Source organism: Ambystoma mexicanum, chromosome 7p (assembly GCF_040938575.1).
Source record: "Ambystoma mexicanum isolate Mex_15411 chromosome 7p, UKY_AmexF1_1, whole genome shotgun sequence".
Lineage (NCBI taxonomy): Eukaryota > Metazoa > Chordata > Amphibia > Caudata > Ambystomatidae > Ambystoma > Ambystoma mexicanum.
The window spans coordinates 297200287-297219195 of NC_090939.1; the positions used below are offsets into that span (position 1 = coordinate 297200287).

At 51.6% G+C, this 18909-nt stretch overlaps 1 protein-coding gene across 2 annotated transcripts in view; it reads left to right on the forward strand.

Annotated features, from left to right (window-relative positions):
• RWDD2B (RWD domain containing 2B) overlaps window positions 1–18909 on the forward strand; it is a 179577-nt gene that overhangs the window by 83671 nt on the left and 76997 nt on the right. For both annotated transcript variants that reach the window (XM_069636370.1, XM_069636369.1), the window contains exon 4: window positions 13884–14246. In XM_069636370.1, the coding sequence (XP_069492471.1) occupies window positions 13884–14246 (363 nt within the window). The remainder of the gene's footprint in view (window positions 1–13883; window positions 14247–18909) is intronic.

The window sequence follows — 18909 nt, forward strand, 5'->3', positions numbered from 1 at the left end:
GAAGTCCTATACATGTCAGCCCCAGCTAAAGCCCGTAGATACGGGGAAAGCAATAGGGCGGGCAAATTCCTGGCCAATATGCTTAAAGCCGATAGACATCACAATCCGATCTCCAGCATACAGAAATCGGCTGGGGTAACGGTTTATAAGGAACAAGACATTAACTCCACATTCGCCGACTTCTACTCCTCTCTATAATCTAATCATGATGTGAAAACCAGGGAAGACACATTCAGGTACCTAGATGACCTAGACCTCCCAACATTAACCCCCGAGACACAAATCTTTATCCGCTGGTCGAGCCCCCGGTTCAGATGGCTTGGGTGCCGAATTATATAAGGAATTTCAGGACGAATTAGCCCCTGTATTATTGAAAGTGTGGGAGGAGGCTATGGACCGAGGTGTCCTCCCGGAGTCAATGCACGAAGCAATCATTACGGTCCTCCTGAAACCCCGTAGACCGGCACAAGACATGGCCTCCTACAGACCCCTTTCCTTAATGAACACTGATGCGAACATTTTCGCTAAAGCATTAGCCACCAGACTCCTGCCGTACATGCCAATCCTGGTCCACCCAGACCAGGCTGGCTTTATCCCAACGAGATCCACAGCCCTGAACTTAAAGCGTCTGTTTGGCATGATGGCACAGATCGATCCGACAGCGAAGGTGGCGGTTGTGGCATCACACACCGAAAAGGTCTTGGGCTCTGTCTCCTGGACATCTCTTCCTGGTGCTCGAGCGGTTCGGTCTCGGTCAATACTTCATTAAATGTGTACGACTATTATATACTCAGCCATCTGCCAAAGTTCTAACCAATAATACCTTATCCCCCACATTCTTGTTACATAGGGGAACTCGACCGGGCTGTCCATTTTCACCCATCCTGTTTGCACTTACCATAGAACCAATGGCTGAATATATCCGTAAGAACCACTCACATAGAGGTCTCAGGATGACTGGTCCCCCACAGATCATATCACTATACGCGGACGATACCCTATTGTATGTCTGAAACCCACAGGAGAATGTGCAACACATAATGTCAGACATACACGCGTTCTCAGATTACTCGGGATATAAAATAAATGTTCTGAAAGTCTGAAAAATTTCCTTTGACCCCGAATACTGGAGATCTATCTGAGATAAGGGGGTTTAAGCCCACTCCTACTCAGGTATGCTATTTGGGAATTATGGTGACCAGAGATAAGCCAACGCTATATACACAGAATCACCGTGAACTATTGCTAAACCTGACAACCAAGTTCCAGTTGTGGGCCAATCTTCCATTATCACTATACGGTCGAGTGGTACTGCTTAAAATGGTGCTTTTACTATTTCAACAACATCCCGATCTGGCCTGGTAAGTCCTTTTTTTACAAAACTCAAGTCACTCACCTCCTCCTTTATCTGGAATGGGAAGACGGCTAGACTAGGGTGGGCTAAAATGGTGGAACCATTTTCACAGGGCGGTGTTGCTGCTCCCGACTTCGAACTATATTATCTAACTGCACAAGCACAATTTGCGAAGCACTGGTTCGACCCCAAGGACACAGCTCCACAAATAAATAAATACTCCTTGAAAAAACACGCCGCCCGTCCCAACGACATACGTTGTGTTATCTTCAACTCCACCTACAAGGACACCTGCCCATTTGTCCCGGTACGTACCACCATACATGCCTGGTCCAAGATTTATAAGAGGGTTGGCCTGGAGACCCCATACTTCCCAGAGGTTCCCTTGTGGAATTTCCCCAGCATTGCCCCAACTTTTGACAAGGCCCTTCAGCAATCATGGAACCCCAATAGGCTCTTCAAGATGCGGGACAGGTTCCCGGACGGCACATTCTGCGAACTCGCAGGCTTTGATGCGGTGGGGGTGGGGGGGAGCTCAAAGGCTTTCAGTTCCACCGAATGAGGGCTGCTTGCGCTGCTAGATGGCCAACATTTCCACTGGAGCCCCAGTCACACAAATGTATTAGAGCTGTGGTAGCCGCAGATGGTCATGGCAAGGGGTCTCGATGCTATACTCCCTGGTGCAGGCACATTCTACCTCGCGTAACACAATTAAAGGGACCTGGGAGCGCGACACAGGCACCCTGATCGACGACAGTAGATGGTCCCGTTATTGTCAACTTACCAAATCTGTTTCAATGAATTCTGGATCCGACTAATAGAATTCAAAATCTTAAACCAATTGCACTATGCCCCGGCCAAACTAGTCAAATTCGTAGAAAACTGTACAGGATCCTGTCCAAAATGTAATGCCCCAGATGCTGGAACGTATCATATGTATTGGTCATTCCCCTTGATTGTGGAATTCTGGCGGGAGGTGGTGGGGCTCCTTGAGGAAATCAAGTCGATCCCGGTGACCCTGTCTCCCTTAAAGTATTTGTTTCGAGATCTCGGTAAGGTGAAGGAAACCACGAGGCAACTATTTAACATCTCATGTATTGTCGCCAAATGATGCATCCTGAAATGTTGGAAATCCTCAACTAGACCAACTCAAGCTAATTTCCTGAAAGACTTATGTATGGTAAATGACGACGGGGAACTCTTTGTACTGTCGGTCCCGACACCCTGTCGTCCCAAGCACATATGGACACTGTTGCGCCTCTATTTGTGTAATTTGATGTCTGATGATGATGTAACACCTACATCCTCGCCTTGAGTTGAGGTACCCACCTGATTGCTATATGCATATGTGTAACAGAACTATGCTTAAACCACAATGCAACGAGTATGTAAATGGTCTTGCTATGAAGCTGCTCTCTTAATAAATAAAAGTTAAAAAAAAAAAATCGTATCTCTTTCACTCTGTTTTACCTGGGTCGTGTGCCTGTTCCATTTTCTTAGACTTTTGTGCCTTTCAGTTTCAGGAATCTTGGAAACCAAAGTTCATAGCCCTCAATGGCGTCCTGCTTTGGGAGTGTTTGCTTCTCTATCGGTACTAATTTCATCGGCAAAAGCACTTGCTGTGTTGAGCTCGGGACCCAGGCATCTTTCCTTTCTCTGGTTTTGCCGTCTGTTGTCAGGTACCACACCCCCAACTTTTCTCCAGTGGTCACGCCACCAACGAATACAGTTCTTTCCGTCTCCGTCCCTCGCCTGACGGGAGTCTCTTGCTTGGTCAGAGTGCCTGCCTCTCAACCTCCAGCTAGTGGATCTCACTTCTCCCATGACAAACGTCCTCTCTACAGAGGCTCACCTCTGCGTAGCGATGACAATTCTCACCCTGCTCCCCCCCCCCCTCCGTGAGAGTCTCTCACTCACTCACTCTCTCACTCACTCATTCGCAGTCCGTGCTGCTCTTAAGTACGTCGTCGTAACAAAAAGAATGGTGTCTGTCATCTCTGATTATGTCCTTACGATGTTTTCCAACATTACTTAAAGCAATAGGCCAAGGGTGTGTTGTTGTACACCGCTGGTCCGCAGAACACGCTGCTCGATCGTCTACGTGCTACACTACGCTTTGACGCTTGACTATGCTGCGTTAAAAGCCACGTACCGAACCCTCTGCAGCAAAGCCTGCACAGGCCAAGGGCGCGGTGTTATGCGCTGCAGGTGTTAGGCACTGCACAATGGAGCCGCTGATCTCGCCCGCTAGGTTCCTCGCTACTCTATCTCAGCCGAACCATTTGGAACCTGGACGCCTCGGGCGGCTGCAGGTACCAGCAATTCCATGACACAACCTAATGATGTCCCCTAATCTTCCCGCATACTCAAATATCTTGCTGAGCCCTTTTCTACTGCCAGCATCAGGTACTGTCTCAATGCGCCTTGTCTTGCCTATCCCAGCCACCCTTCCTGCCACCTCATGCACTATAACACTGTCTCCATGCAGCATCGCTCGCCACAACCCACACTGATCTGCCCGTATGGCACCTCGCACACACTATGCAGAAAAACCGTTGTCCTCCCCACCCCCCCCCCTCTTGCCGTAATAAGCGCTTGGGATCGACATCGGGGCACAATCGCTCTGTGCGCCTTCGACTACACCTACCCACCATGCATGTCCACTGCCTGATACCCCCCCAGGCCCGTGCTTTACGCTCCTGTCCATACCCCTGCACCCCTTAGCTCTCTCCCCGCCAGCCCCTCGACCCACAAGACTGCAAGCTCCGCTTCTGGCCCCTTCAGCCACGCACCTCATTGAGCGTCCAAAGAGATCACAAACCCTATAAACGCTACTAAGCCCTGTGCGCACCTCACTCCCGGCTACAAGTTGCCACACGCGTCTAGAAGGTTAGACGCTACGCCCTGCAGCAATTCACATGTACGGCCTCTTCTTGGCCATCCTACCAATGCCAATCCGAAATGTACTGTTGCTGCCGTTTCAAACACTGTGTGCTGCCTCTTCATGCCCAGCCCTCACATGACCATCAGAAATGCAGAAGAATATTAAAGAGCATCAATGTGAATCTTGTTTTCCCTGAAAGTTGTTGAAGATTTTGAAGCTGCATTTTGTTGAATACTATGCAGCTGTTTACCTCGTATCAGTTGACATTCAACACAAAAACAAAAAGTACTTGTTGCCGTGCAAGCTGTTTGGGCAGGGTAGTATACCTGAATGGCAAACCTTTGGTGATTGTTGGCCTGGCAGGGAAGCAGGCCAGGTGGAAGTTGAAGGAGTGCTACAATGTGGTCTTGACAGAAACACTTTATGCTGTCGGTAGTGCTGGAGGAAGAGCCTTACAAGGCTATTACAGAGAACTTGAGTTGGCAGAGTGGCAAATCATCCTAAGTAAGACCATCATTGTTGTCGTTGAGGACTTGAGAACTTGTTTAAAGAAGAAGAGACTTGTATCTTCTGTGTTGGAACTTTCTGTTGACAAGTTGAATCGAATTCTTTGGAACTTGGTTACGAATCAGGATTTCCTTGTGTCCTTTTCTTGAACTGTGAAGCAGAAACGCGTTTAAGGTTATGAAGAGAGACTGTAATCACATTGCAAATTCAATTAGTATTGTGTTGAACTGCCATGTATTTCCTTGTATATTTGTTGCATGTATAAGTGTGAGGGTCAGATATCCTTTGTTAGTGTTTCCTTGAGTTCATTTTAGGCAGGGAAATCCTCGTCAGCTTAGGGATAGTGAGGCGTTTCTCCAGCATGGGGTCTGGCATGGATTCACATGCTCATGAATATTCCCCGTCGTCAGGCTGGGAATCCTCGGTAAAGAAAAAACCAGTATCAGTTTCGTTTCTGATCTGTCTTTCGTAGTAATAACCAATCACTGATCTCTGCGTCATACTGACCACAGCCAATGACTGCCCTCTACCTAAGCCCCGCCTCTGGCAGCCATCTTCAGATTTTTACCGCACGTTCATGTGTTGGGATCCTCGTGCTATTGCTCTCGAGCGTTAGTGCTATTTTTTTCACGTTTTTTTCTCAAAAACTTCATTTTTTCGGTCAAAAGAGCCTCAAGCTCCACCGACTCTCTATCCGATCAACGGGGACCCGTGTCGGATTCGTCTGCGCCCATCAAGGGTGAAGATTCGTCGAGCTACGCTTTTGGAGGACTCGAGAAGTTTCTCAGGCCCAGTCATGGCCCAGGAGAAGGGAAGCTCGACGCCCGGAAAGCTGTTCAGGGTCTGCCCTGGATGCCAGCTTCAGAACGTCTTCAAGGAGGACGAACACTCCTTTTGTCTCTACTGCCTACATTCGGACAAGACGCACGTGGAGAAGGACTGTGCGTTTTGCGGCAACATGTCGGAGCGGACCATGAAGGACCGCCATCAACGTCTCGCCAACTGGCTAGAAGGGAAGAGCCCGTCCGGCGAGAAGAAGAAGAAGAAAACCGAGCGGTCTTCTAAGACCTTTGAGGACGCCCCGGCGACGGGGGTCCAACATAAGGCCAAGCACCGCGAGTCCGCTGGCACCGGGACGGGCGCCAGGCAGGGCGCACCCTCCCCGGCACCATCAACCACGAGCCAACGCTCTGGGTCGGGTAAGAGGAAGGCCGAGCACCCGGCGAAGCTCCTGGAGAGGCCCCGGTCGAGCTCTAAGGCGGAGGGGGAGCGAGGCGGTGTCCCCCCCCCCCTCAAGGATAAGGCGGTGAGCGCACCTAAGGTGGTGAAGGCCTTAATCCATCCGGCCAAGCCCTCTATCGAAACTGTTGCGGCGGCCCTGGCTCAGCCTGTGCAGGCTACACCAGTGGTGGCGACCTCGGGGCTCAGAGTCTCCCTGCCACCTCGGAGGGAGTCCTCTTTTGTGCCCATCGATAGGACCCCCGTGAAATCCCCCGAGGGGAAGAGAAAGGGGGGGGCAGGGCGTCGTCGTAGATTCGGCTTCAACCTCGGAGGAGGAATTGGTCGAGGTCTTAAGCCACGGCCTCGGCGTGGAAGAAGACCGGCCCGTCGGGATGGATCCCGACGCAGGTGACGACGACATCGTCGAGGGTACCGACGGGGCCCCTGATCGCCCGTCGGATTCCCCTCTGCCAGCACCGCAAGACAACTCGGCGGCCATTTTGTTGGCTATACAGTCCTTATGTTCAGAGATAAGGACGAGACTACCGTTGCCGACGGAGGAACCTCTCCCGTCGGGGGACCCAGAACCGGGACCTTCTGGTGCCCCCCCTACTAAGAAAAGAAGGATCCACCCTCCACCTCCTTTTCAGCCGTCGCGCCCCGTCCAGCCCTCCTCCCCGTCCACCCGAGGGGATGATACGGGGACTGACACGGCAGCGACGGGTACGGACGACGAGGTATACGACGAGGATTTACCGTCGTCGCCTCCCACCAGGGCTTCTCCGCCCGACGAGATTGGATCGTTCCACTCCATGATCACCAGGGCATCCGAGCTTTTCCAACTCTGCCCTGAGGAGAAGAAGAAGGAAGGTTTCCTTTATCAGCGGCGCGAGGCCAAGAGGAAGACGGTCCTCTCAGTGCCTCTATTGGACGACATTTGGGATGAGGGCCTCACCCCCCTCAAGAACCCTTCCACGACGCCAGCTAGAAGAGACCGGTACGAGAAGAAGTACCGGGTCCCGGACACGGCCCCCCTGTGTTTCCGGGCGCAGCCTACCCCGGACTCCGTCGTCTCCGCGGCGGCCAGGAAGAAAGCGGGGGGGTGCGGCCTCCACATCGACTTCCCCACCGGACGGTGAGGGAAAGGAATTGGACGCTATGGGATGCAGAGTCATCTCGTCGGCAGCGACGACGATTAAAGCGGCCAACGCCTTGGCTATCGTGGCCCGCTACGATAGGGAGCTCTGGTACAAACTGGCTCCCCTGCTGGACTTCCTGCCGGACGACAAGAGGACAGAGGCCCTGGAGATCCTGCAGGAAGGTGAGGTGGCTTCGGACCACGCCATTACCGTTGCGACGGACATCGCCGACACTGGGTTCCGCCAGTTGGGCAACGGCGTTTGCCTTAGGCGGCGTGGATGGCTCAAGGCTACGGACTTCCGTCAAGACGTTCAGACCAGAGTCCTGGACATGCCCTTCGATGGGAACAACCTGTTTGGGAAAACAGTGGACGATTCCCTTCAGGCCATTAAAGCGGACACTGAGACGGCCCGGGCCCTGGGAGTTCTGCAACAACGACGGACGCCCTTTCGGAGCAGCGGAGGCAAGGGCGCCTCCAAAGGTTCCGGCGGCGGTTTCTCCACCTACCGTCAAGCGGCCCGCTCGTCATCTCAGGAGGCCTACAGAGGACGAGGCAAGTCTGGCGGACCCCGCCGTCGTCGCCAAGGAGGTCAAGGCGGCAAAGCCTCGTCGAAGCAGGATTGAACCGGCCGTGGGGTCGGGCCCCCACCAAAGCACCCCGGTGGGAGGCCGGCTGGCGAGCTTAGTCAGCGTGTGGGAGTCCATCTCCACCGACCGTTGGGTGCTGGACGCCTTGGCCCGGGGCCACGCGCTCGAGTTCCAGAGAAGGTGCCCGCGCGTCCCCCCCGTGGCCAGGAAAGAACTTCACGTCCCTCAACTTCTCCTGGAGGTAAAAGCGATGCTCAGGAAGGGCGCCATCGAACTCGTCCCAAAGAGGCTTCGGGGCTCCGGAGTTTACTCGAGATACTTCCTCGTGAAGAAGAAGACGGGGGGATGGCGCCCCATCCTGGACCTGCGACGTCTGAACAAGTTCATCAAGGCGCAGAAGTTCCGGATGGTCACCCTCCAACACGTCCTGGGTCAGCTGGAGGAAGGAGACTTCCTGTCGTTGTTGGATTTGGAGGATGCCTACTTCCATATTCCCATCCTAAAGGGGCACCGAAAATTCCTCAGGTTTGTGGTCCAAGGGCGTCATTACCAGTTCAAAGCCCTCCCCTTCGGACTACGGTCGGCACCCAGGGTATTCACCAAGTGCCTCGCACCGGTGGCGGCGCAGGTGCGCCGCGAGGGGGTCCACGTCTACCCCTACCTGGACGACTGGCTCATCCGAGCCAAGACGAGGGAGCTCGCCGTGGTTCACACGGCAAGGACCGTCCAACTTCTCACGGACCTGGGATTCTCCGTGAACTACGCCAAATCCCACCTGGTACCCGCGCAAGACGCTCTGTTTCTGGGAGCGAGGCTCAACACAGTGTCTCTTCTGGCCTCCCCGTCGGAGGAGAGGACCAGGACCATCCTGGGCAAGGTGCAGCGGATGTTGGTGGCCGACGCGGCCAAGGTGAGGTCCATCAAGTCCCTCCTCGGAATGATGTCTTCCTGCATCTACCTCATTCCCATGTGCAGGCTCCGGATGCGCCCGTTGCAGGAGTTCCTGGACGCGCGCTGGATCCAAACGACTGGCAGCTTCGAGGAAAGGATCACACTCGACGAGAGCTTCCGACGAGCGATCCGGTGGTGGGGCACCCGCGCGCATCTGACGGCGGGCTTGGACTTCCAGACCCCAGCCCACCAGGAGACAGTGACCACGGATGCCTCCCTGGAAGGGTGGGGAGCGCACACCGAAAATCTGCACGCAAGAGGCCTTTGGCTCCCGACGGAGAAATCCCTACATATCAACGTCCTGGAGCTCCGTGCAGTGTTTTGGGCCCTCAGGTCCTTCCTTCCGTCCCTCAAGGGCAAGGTGGTGAGGATCTTCACCGACAACACCACCACCATGTTTTACATCAGGAAACAGGGCGGAACCAGGTCCCCAGCACTGTCCAAGGAGGTGCAGGACCTGTGGCATTGGGCCATCGCCCAAAGGATATTTCTGGTGCCGTTTCATCTGGCAGGGATAAAAAACACCATCGCCGACTCACTCAGCAGGGAGCTGCACTCGTGCCACGAGTGGTAGCTACGGCAGGATCTAGTGGATCGCCTCTTCCGACGGTGGGGCACACCCCAGATCGACCTGTTCGCGACGGCGACGAACTCCAAGTGCCGGAGGTTCGCCAGCACGTTTCCCCAGGCGAGGAGCATGGGCGATGCCTTCTCGTTCCCCTGGGAGGGCCTGTTCCTCTACGCGTTCCCTCCCTTGCCACTGCTAATCCGGCTCGTCAACCAGCTCAAGAGGTCACGGTGCAGGATGATCCTCGTCGCACCTGCGTGGCCGAGGCAGATATGGTTCCCGGACCTTCTGGACTTGTCAGCGTCCCCGCCAATCAAGCTGCCGGTGGACGCGGATCTACTCTCCAGAGAAGGAGGCGCCATCCTCCACCACGACCCGAAATCGCTGAACTTGCGGGCCTGGCTCCTGCAGCGCTAGAGTTTGGAGGATACGACATACCGGCCGACTGCAGAGAGGTTCTTGCAAAGGCCAGGGCGTCCTCGACTCTGAAATGCTACGGACACAAATGGAAGAGGTTCTCTGTCTGGTGCCACGCACAGAAGATTAACCCTCTACGGATTACGGCCCCCCCAAGTACTGCCGTACCTGCTGACGCTGGCCAAAGCTGGACTGGCACACACGTCCATCAAGATTCATCTTGCTGCGATCTCCCGATACACCAGAACCACGGGGCGGACGTCCTTGTGGTCTCATCGTCTGGTGAAAGAGTTCATGAAGGGACTGTTCAGATCGTTCCCGCCGGTGAAGGCTCCGGCCCCGGCGTGGGAGCTCAACGTGGTGCTGACCAAGCTCATGGGACCTCCGTTCGAGCCTCTGCACTCAGCTCCGTTGAAATTTCTGTCGTGGAAAACAGCGTTTCTTGTGGCCATCACCGCCGCACGACGAGTGGGAGAGATCCAGGCCCTTTCCAGCAAGGCCCCGTACTTGACTTTTCACGCAACGAGGGTAGTGCTCAGGACGCACCCCTCCTTCATGCCCAAGGTACCGTCGGACTTCCATCTCAACGAACCCTTGGTGTTGCCTGTGTTCTTCCCGTCGCCTTCGTCGCCGGCTGAGAGGACTTTGCACTCGCTGGATGTGGCTAGAGCGCTAAAGTTCTACGTGGACCGCACGAAGTGTTTTCGGAAGACGTCACAACTCTTTGTGAACTTTGGACCTGTCAATCAGGGGAAGGCTCTCTCGAAGGCTTCCATTTCCAGATGGCTCTCCGGCTGTATCATGTACTGTCACCGGTTGGCAAACCGACCGCTGCCTGGCCGTCCGAGAGCCCATTCCACCAGAGCGATCGCAGCTACCACGGCGTTCCTATCTGGTGTGCCCCTGCTGGACATATGCAGGGCTGCTACGTGGAGGTCGACGCACACCTTCACGAAATTCTACTGCGTCGACCGGGATTCCAGGGAGGAGTCCAGGGTCGGCCAAGCAGTGCTGCGCAACCTGTTCGCCTGAGGTGAGCCTGGTGAGGAGGTAAGATGCTTAATGTTGAGTTTGATGTGATGCTTAATGTTGAGCCTTTGCCACCTCCCGTGGTTGTGCATGTGGGTACTGCTATGTATTCTTTATTCATGAGCATGTGAATCCATGCCAGACCCCATGCTGGAGAAGGAACAAGTTACTTACCTGTAACTGTTGTTCTCCAGCATGGGTCTGGCATGGATTCACATGCGAACCCTCCCGCCTACCCCTCTGCGGCTCTTCACTTGGTCATACTGCCACTTCACGTGCTTCCAAATCTGAAGATGGCTGCCAGAGGCGGGGCTTAGGTAGAGGGCAGTCATTGGCTGTGGTCAGTATGACGCAGAGATCAGTGATTGGTTATTACTACGAAAGACAGATCAGAAACGAAACTGATACTGGTTTTTTCTTTACCGAGGATTCCCAGCCTGACGACGGGGAATATTCATGAGCATGTGAATCCATGCCAGACCCATGCTGGAGAACAACAGTTACAGGTAAGTAACTTGTTCCTTATCCAACCTTAATTAACAATAAAATGGCATTTGTTGAGAAAACTACCCAACGTGGTCTGCCTCACATTTTGGACCCCTCACAGCTAGAACCCTTCTATCCCTACCTTTAATGAGGGCCTTGTCCTATTTGGACATCTTGATGCTTGGTGGCACTGGTAACGAAGTAATTTCAGAGTAAATCTGCTACTGTGTGAAAAAACCAGGAGTCCTTTGAGAGCTGTTATCAGTTGTCTATGAATAAAGCAGTCCTGCCTCCTACCATTTGATAGGAAGGCTTGCAAGTGCTCACCTGTAAAAGCTAACTGCTGTCTGTAAATGCTTCTTGCACTTCCTTCCCTGATGAAGGCGGCAGGGGAGGTATCGGGCTTCCTGGTTTCCCAATATTGGGCTCTGTTCCCTTTGGTCCTCCTCTGTGACCACTTTTACAGTGCCTGCCATGGCCAGTCGCGCCAAAAACCTTGCTGGCAAAGATCTTCCTTATCGAGGCCCGGGCCTTGTCCAGTGTGGCATGTTCCTACGAATTTGCCCATCTCTTTAAGGATAGCTTTGCCAAACCACAAACCTTGGGTGGCTTCCCCAACCTCTTACAAAGCCAGGACTTATCCTATCCCTCACCACTGTCTCCAGAGGTTTACTTAGTCTATGGCCACATACTGAGCCACTTTGGAGGAAGGCACCCAGTCGATTGGTCTGGGATGACAAATGCTATCTTGGTCGAACATTTCATCCTCCTCACCACCCGGATCACCCCTTTTATCCATTGCCGTTCACATGAAGGTTTCCCATCGGTAGTAGTGCTGGCAACCTCTGTATTATTCTCCCCTGCGGTATGGTGGTAAAAGCCTGGGCATTGTTGAGTGTTTCAGGAAAGCTTCTTTCAAGATTGTTGAATGCTGGAAGCTCCCGGGAGGCATGTTCTCTAATTGCCTTGACTTATGGTCGTATATAAACCTCATGACTCACCTTCTTTAACCTGTGTCTCATGTTGGTGCCCTTGCCTCGGTTAAGATCTTGGCTCTCCCTGACTGAATCACCTTTAAAGCACTTTTCCCTGATCAGTGTCTCCAAGGATGAATTGGAAAACATGCAATCTTTGTTTCACTCCCTAAGTGACTGCCTCCTGCAGGGAGTTTGCCAATACTTTCTTAAAACTCAACATAAGGTCCTAATCTGCCTCAGAATCCAATCCCTCTTGCTCTCCTCCCCCTCCAATCCTCATCACGGGTCTTCTTGATTAATTGATCTCCCATTCCATGATTGATAATAATAAGGTTCCTAAAATATATATATTTCCCCAGTGCCTGAAACCTGAACGATGTAGGATGATTGTCCTGGGTGAGGCCTTATGTGGTCTATATGGAGAACTACATGTAAGGGAAATACACTGCTATAGGCTTAGTTCCTACCGCAGCCTGGGATGAGAGTAAGCCGCTCTCATGAATATTGCATAAGAATACAAAGTGTGCCTGTTTGAATGCATCTCTGCTTTCACTGCGGAAAGATTCCAAATGTTAGGCCTGTCTGGTGTGAGGGCTGCTCTTCCAGATGTTGGCCACTGTAAAAGAACTTGCGCTATGCAGCAACATGTCACTTCCAGCTGTATTCGGCATCTGGTGTGCAGGCCGGCACCCGAATGTGGGCAGAGTTTCCCTTCACTGGCCCAGCCCATGAAGCCCTCGGTAACCTGAAACTATTAAAAAATAGTCTTGCCCGGTTGGGCTGCGCCCGGGTAACTCCATACTTTAGTTGACCTGCACTCTGTTGGGTGCAGAGAGACCTCGGGAAGCGCAATGGTCAACTGCCGTTCCTGCTCTTACCAGTGAGACCATTGTAATCAAAATGAATGTTTAGGCCGAGTACACCTTGCCCCATGAATTTGAAGAAAAACACTTGGAAATCCGTATTTGTTGCTCACTAGAGGTGAGCATACAAAGGTGGTACTTATCTGCTGAGGAGCAAGGCCTGGATTGGTTGTTAAAGGAAAAGGAGAATTGCTCGAAGGAAGGCTTCTTGGTGTAGGTATTTCTAGTTTTTCCTTTTTGTGTTTTCATAGTTCAGTTGAAATATTATTTGAAAGAAGTAGCTGCTTAAAAAGCAATTGAGCATAATGCTTGACCCCGCTCTTGACACAGAATTTTCAAGCAGCAAGGGACACAATCTGTAAGGAAGAGAGCTGGAAAGTATGGTGGAGGAGGTAGGCAAGCCATTTCAGTGCAGCCCTAGCAGTGAGATGCTGGTGTAAGTAAAATTGTGTAGTTGGTGGGCCTCACCTCTTCCGAGACCCCATTCATCCAGTCAGCTAGAATTAAAAATGGAGAAGCAGCTAGATTTGAAAAGAATTTATAAAAAGGATGAAAAAACACTTCAACATATTTTAAGAATGTATAGAAAGTTTAAAAAAATGTGTTGCCATATTGTCGGCATCGATGGTTCTTGTAGAATCCAAGTCCTCTAATATAGTTATCTCAAGAATCTAGTTTATTTTGAAGAATCATTTGAAGTGCTTTTAGGCAGATTGCTTGGAAAAAGTTTTTGACGAGAACAGGTTTTTATTCTGCTAAAAGATTTGGTTTACAGGTTGTCAGTTTGTGTCCTAAACCGCTTGTTAATATTGACTTGGGATATATTGTACGACCCTGCTATTTGCTATTACAATGACCCTTTTGTCATGACATTCCAATGTTTTATTCTTTTCCCTAGAGCACCGTCGCTTACCCGTGCCCAGCAGGCCCAGCTGAACACTGATCTTGAAATATACCTGAAAGATAATTGCAGTGGTGAGGTCTGTGTCCTTAGTGCTACAGAGTGGATTAAAGATCATGGAGCTGCTTATCTTTGCAAGGAACTCCTCTCCTCCACTGGACCAGACACTAAAGCAACAACATCAAAAGATGTTTTCTCAAGACTGTGGATCTACAGTCATCACATTTACAATAAACACAAAAGAAAGAATATTTTGGATTGGTCAAAGGAACTCCATCTTTCTGGATTTAGTATGCCTGGCAAACCTGGAGTTGTGTGTATTGAAGGCCTTCAGAGTACTTGTGAAGAATTTTGGGCAAGGTTTGTTTAACTTTCTATTTGTACATATATAAGAAAAAAAGAAGTACATTCTTGTCACCTTTTTATAGTTGTTTACCAAATGTGTTTGTTTTGATGTTAAATGGGGGCGGAATCTGATAATGTAAGCGTGTTCTCTTATCGGTGACTACATCACAGACACTGTGCACCTGATTTTCATTTCTCTCCAAATCCTCTACTTAGCAACAAACACATAATTATATAACCACTAATTGTTCTTATGCAATTTGTATGTACATTTACCTTACTTTGTTAGTTAAATGATAGGTTGTGCAGTTAGCAGACTCATGTATACCTCAATGCTACTTTTCTTTTTCGAGTACCATTGATTTGGAAGCAGTAGTCTGAGGGCTATAGATGGTTTGAATTCTACGTTTACTCCACTTTAATGATTTCTTCCCGACAGTATATCTTCTGTTAAAAGCAGGCGAGTTTTGGGTCAGGTCATATTTGTGGTAAGATATTGCTTCATTGCTTGTTTCGTGGCATGGATCAAAGCTTGAATCTAAAATGGGTTCTTTGTTAAGTTGACCAAATTATTTAGCGCCGCAGGGTAAGCGGCCTGAAATCCTAGACTGAACCTTGGGTCATGTGTTTTTTTTTTTGTGTGTTTTTTTTTTTATTTTTATTTTTTTTACTGATTTACAGGCCGTTGGTTTCCCTGAAGAGTCCCATTTTTAAAGGCTCCTCAGGGACACTACTCTGTGATGTGCCCCTTGGACAAGCATCCCAGAGATGTTCTCCTTGTGTCATTCCGCTTTCACAGGTAGTTGTGTGCTTCCTTGGTTGGTGACCATTGCATTCATTCGAATAGTGAGTTTTTTAAAAATAATAATTTGAGCGCATGTTGTACAACTAAACTTTATCCCCTCCCAAAAGGAAAAGGGTTGAGCCACATATGGTCATGGCCTCTTAAGAGGGCACGACTAGCCAAAACCAAATCTGGCTGGATATGTGAAGGATGTATGTGAAGAATCCCCATTAGAGTGTACACCAGGGAAGTAACTCTGGAAAGTTTGAATGTGGCGCCCAGTCTTTGGGTGGAGGTTGTTTGAATCGATACACCCCACCCTGACTGTACTTGTATAACAAGGGAATTTTCTCTATTTATTTGGGTGCTTCCCAAAACATGGAACTTGCTGAGAGCCATCTGCCAACAAAGCGCTGCCCGTGTGTGCAGATACTGGAATTCTTATAAAGACCAAAGGGAACCGACTGACTGGTGCTCAATTCCCCTAGCTAGATGGGTACAGCTGCGTTGATGAAGGCCTCCAAGGAACTCTGTTCCCCGTACAGCATTCCTGCTCAAACCTGTGTGCCACTGTCTCAGGGGTGGAAGCATGGGAAATTCTAAAGTGATGATGGCAGATACAGCCTGAAGTTTGGTGTTGTGGAAGCTAAGAAGTAAAGTACTGTGTGACTTCAATCCACTCTCTTGGGACACGTCAGCACCTGCATGGTACTGGAATTGTACAGTTTACCAACAGAGCAGCTGAACCATACCTAGTTACAAGAGGTCATCTAATCTCGGGTGCTTCACCATAACTGGTGGGCCAGTCATTGCCCTTGGTGCTTGCAGTGCATTGGTGCTACCACCAGTGTTGGAGTACCACAAACCAGTGTGGGCATATGGCCATTATATTGGGCAGGTTGTTAACTTAAGACTTAACTGTAACCTGAACAAAAGTACTTATCCCCAGTATGATCTATTTCGAGGGAATTGGTTCCTCCGATGTATTCCATATCTATGACTGTAATCACCACAGCTGTGCTGCTTCTGAAAACCTTTCGGCATCTGCGTCGATGACGTCGATCCGCCGTCCGCGATGGCCTCCGTCGAGCCGACGTCACCGGATGTTGTAAGTAGGACGCACTACACCCGTAACCTCAGTTCTGTTTTTTCCACGAACATGCTTGCTTCGGAGATCTCAACGCGCCTCGATTCTACTGAATCCTGTTCTTTCAGTTCTTCAAACCTGTTTCTTCATTGCTATCGTATGATGTCTTCGGCTTCTTCCACCCTGCGGTCTGGGTTTTAGAAGTGTCGGGTGTGCGGGTCCAAGATGTCGCTGGCGGATACGCACAACGCTTGCCTCTGGTGCCTCAGGGAGGACCATGATACGGACGACTGTCGACTGCCAATCGCTCACATCAAAGGCCTTGCCGGAGCGTAAGAAGAAGCGGTCGGTAAGGTGGCCAAGCCCCAGAAGTCGTCTTCCACTGGTCTTTCGACGGACAATTCGAGGGGTGACTCTCCGCATCGTCGTGGTGAGTCTGGGGGTTCTTGTTCTGGGAGTCGATCCCACCATTCCTTTGCCTCTTCGAGGCACTCCAGGAAGCGCCGTTACAGGTCGCCTTCCCCGTCCTCTTCCGAGGACTCTGCCTGTCGGCGGGTTGCTTGTCCCAACAAGCATTCCACTCCTGAGGAATGGGTTTCCTTCCGAAAGGAGATGTTGGCGATTTTTCAATCGCAGGGCTCCGGTCCGTCCGCGCCGTCGGAGGACGCCGGTCGTGGCCGTGCTAGAGACACCGCTCGTCCGCCTTCGGGCTCGAGCAGTGATCGCGACCACCGGGCGCCTTCGAGGTCCCGGTCGGGCAAGGATGGTCGCTCTAGACATGCCCGTTCCAGGTCCCGGTCCTCGATGCCCTTGAGAGCGCGTGAATCTGTGAAGTCTTCGAGGAAGACATAGACTCTCTCGAGGCCCCGCCTCTGAGGAAGTTGTCGACACCATCGGCGCCCAGGCTGTCAAGAGACACGCTCGGGGCTCCGCCCTCGTGGCCTGTGTCGACACCATCGAAGCTGTCGACTCAGATTCCGTCAACGCCTTTCGAGGTGGCCTTGTCGGAGGTACCCCGTGGCGTGGCTCGGTGGCACCCCCCAGAAAGGCGATGGCCAAGGCTAAACATGTCTTTGTGCCTTTGTCTGTACCATCCTTCCAACCTGTGGATTGTAATTCGGAGGTGGATGAGGGGTCTGAGGAAGGTGAGGTTCCTGCAGGGGTTCCTGATGACATTGTTTCTGGTCATAGTCAACTTGAGGACCTGCGTCAGTCACTTCACGACGCCAGTGGTCTAGACAACTCTCCGGAGGTGGAGTTTGGTAGGCCGGAGCCTGGCACGCATGCCGACTCATCATACCGACGCCTCATGTCGAGGGTCACGGATTACCTGGGGTGGTCTGCCCCCCCCCCCCCCCTGGGGATTTTCAGCAGGATGACCTGACTGATATCCTGGACCAAGGTCCCCCAACTGACCCGTTGCTGCCATTCCATATGGCCTTGCAGAGAAGGGTGGCTGCGGCTTGGATTTCTCCAGAGGGTCTCCCGGCAGTCAGCAAGTCCTTGCCGAAGAAATATCACCCAGCCAGTGGTGACCCCTGCTACTTGACCACACACCCTACTCTGGAGAGTTTGGTGGTGCAGGCGGCTACGGCTCCAGCAAAGCAGGCGTCATACCCTACCATCCCTCCTGATGGCGACGACAAACGTTTTGACGGCTGGGCGAAGAAGGTATTTTCTTCTGGGGGTATGGCGCTTCAGGCTGCCAACTCCGTTTGTGCCTTGTCTCGTTTTACGCACACTCTGTGGAACTGTATTTCCCTAGTGGCTGATCATATTCCCGAAGGGGAGGAACGGGATGGTTTCCTTGCTATTGTGCAAGATGGCAAGGATGTCACGTGTGAATCTGTTCAGTCGGGTCTGGGCATGGTTGATTGCGTCAGCCAGTCCATGGCAGCGAGCACCGTCATACGCAGGTTTGCGTGGTTGCGTAAGTTGGGTTTTGCTCCTGATGTGCAAGCCCGCCTCCTCAACATGCCCTTTGATGGTGAACATCTTTTTGGCAGCAAGGCTGATGAGAGTCTTGAGAGGTTACAGACCTCCAAAGCTGCAGTGAAGTCATTGGACGCTGCAGTTCGCCAACCTCTCCCTTTTCGTCCTAGTGGACAGCAATGGAGGGGCGGTTCCTTTTGATATTACTCATCCTATAGTAAATGGAGGGGAGCTGCAAGTCAAAGGGGCAACCGTAGGAGTGCCAGAGGTGGAAAACAAAGTACTTGAGGTGCCAAGGCCGTGCGAGCAGTTGCCTCTTTGCCCTCAGGCACTGCCGCAGCTGCTTCAGCTCAGTCATGAGGCCCCTGCTTCTCCGGTTGGGGGAAGGCTGGCGCAGCATCTTGTAGAGTGGCGTGCCATTACTTCAGATGTGTGGGTTCTGGAGATCATAGCCCACGGCTACTGTCTTCCTTTCCAGCAGATGCCTCAAGACAATCCACCAGGGAATCTCTCTTTGAAGAGTCCGGATCCGCTTCTTGCGCAGGAAATTCAATCCCTGCTGGAAAAAGGCGCCATAGAACTGGTGCCTGTAGCGGAGAGGAACAAAGGATGGTATTCCCCTTATTTTTTTATTTCAAAGAAAGACTGGGGATTGAGACCCATCATGGACTTGCGCGGTTTGAACAAGCTTCTCAGGATGGACAAGTTCAAGATGGTTAATCTTTCTCAAATCCTCCAGGCCCTTCAACTTCAGGACTGGTTGGTGTCTCTCGATCTCAAGGACGCTTATTTTCATATGTTGATCCATCCCAAGCACAGGAAGTACCTGAGGTTCGCGGTTGGCGACTCGCACTTTCAGTTTCGGGTCCTGCCGT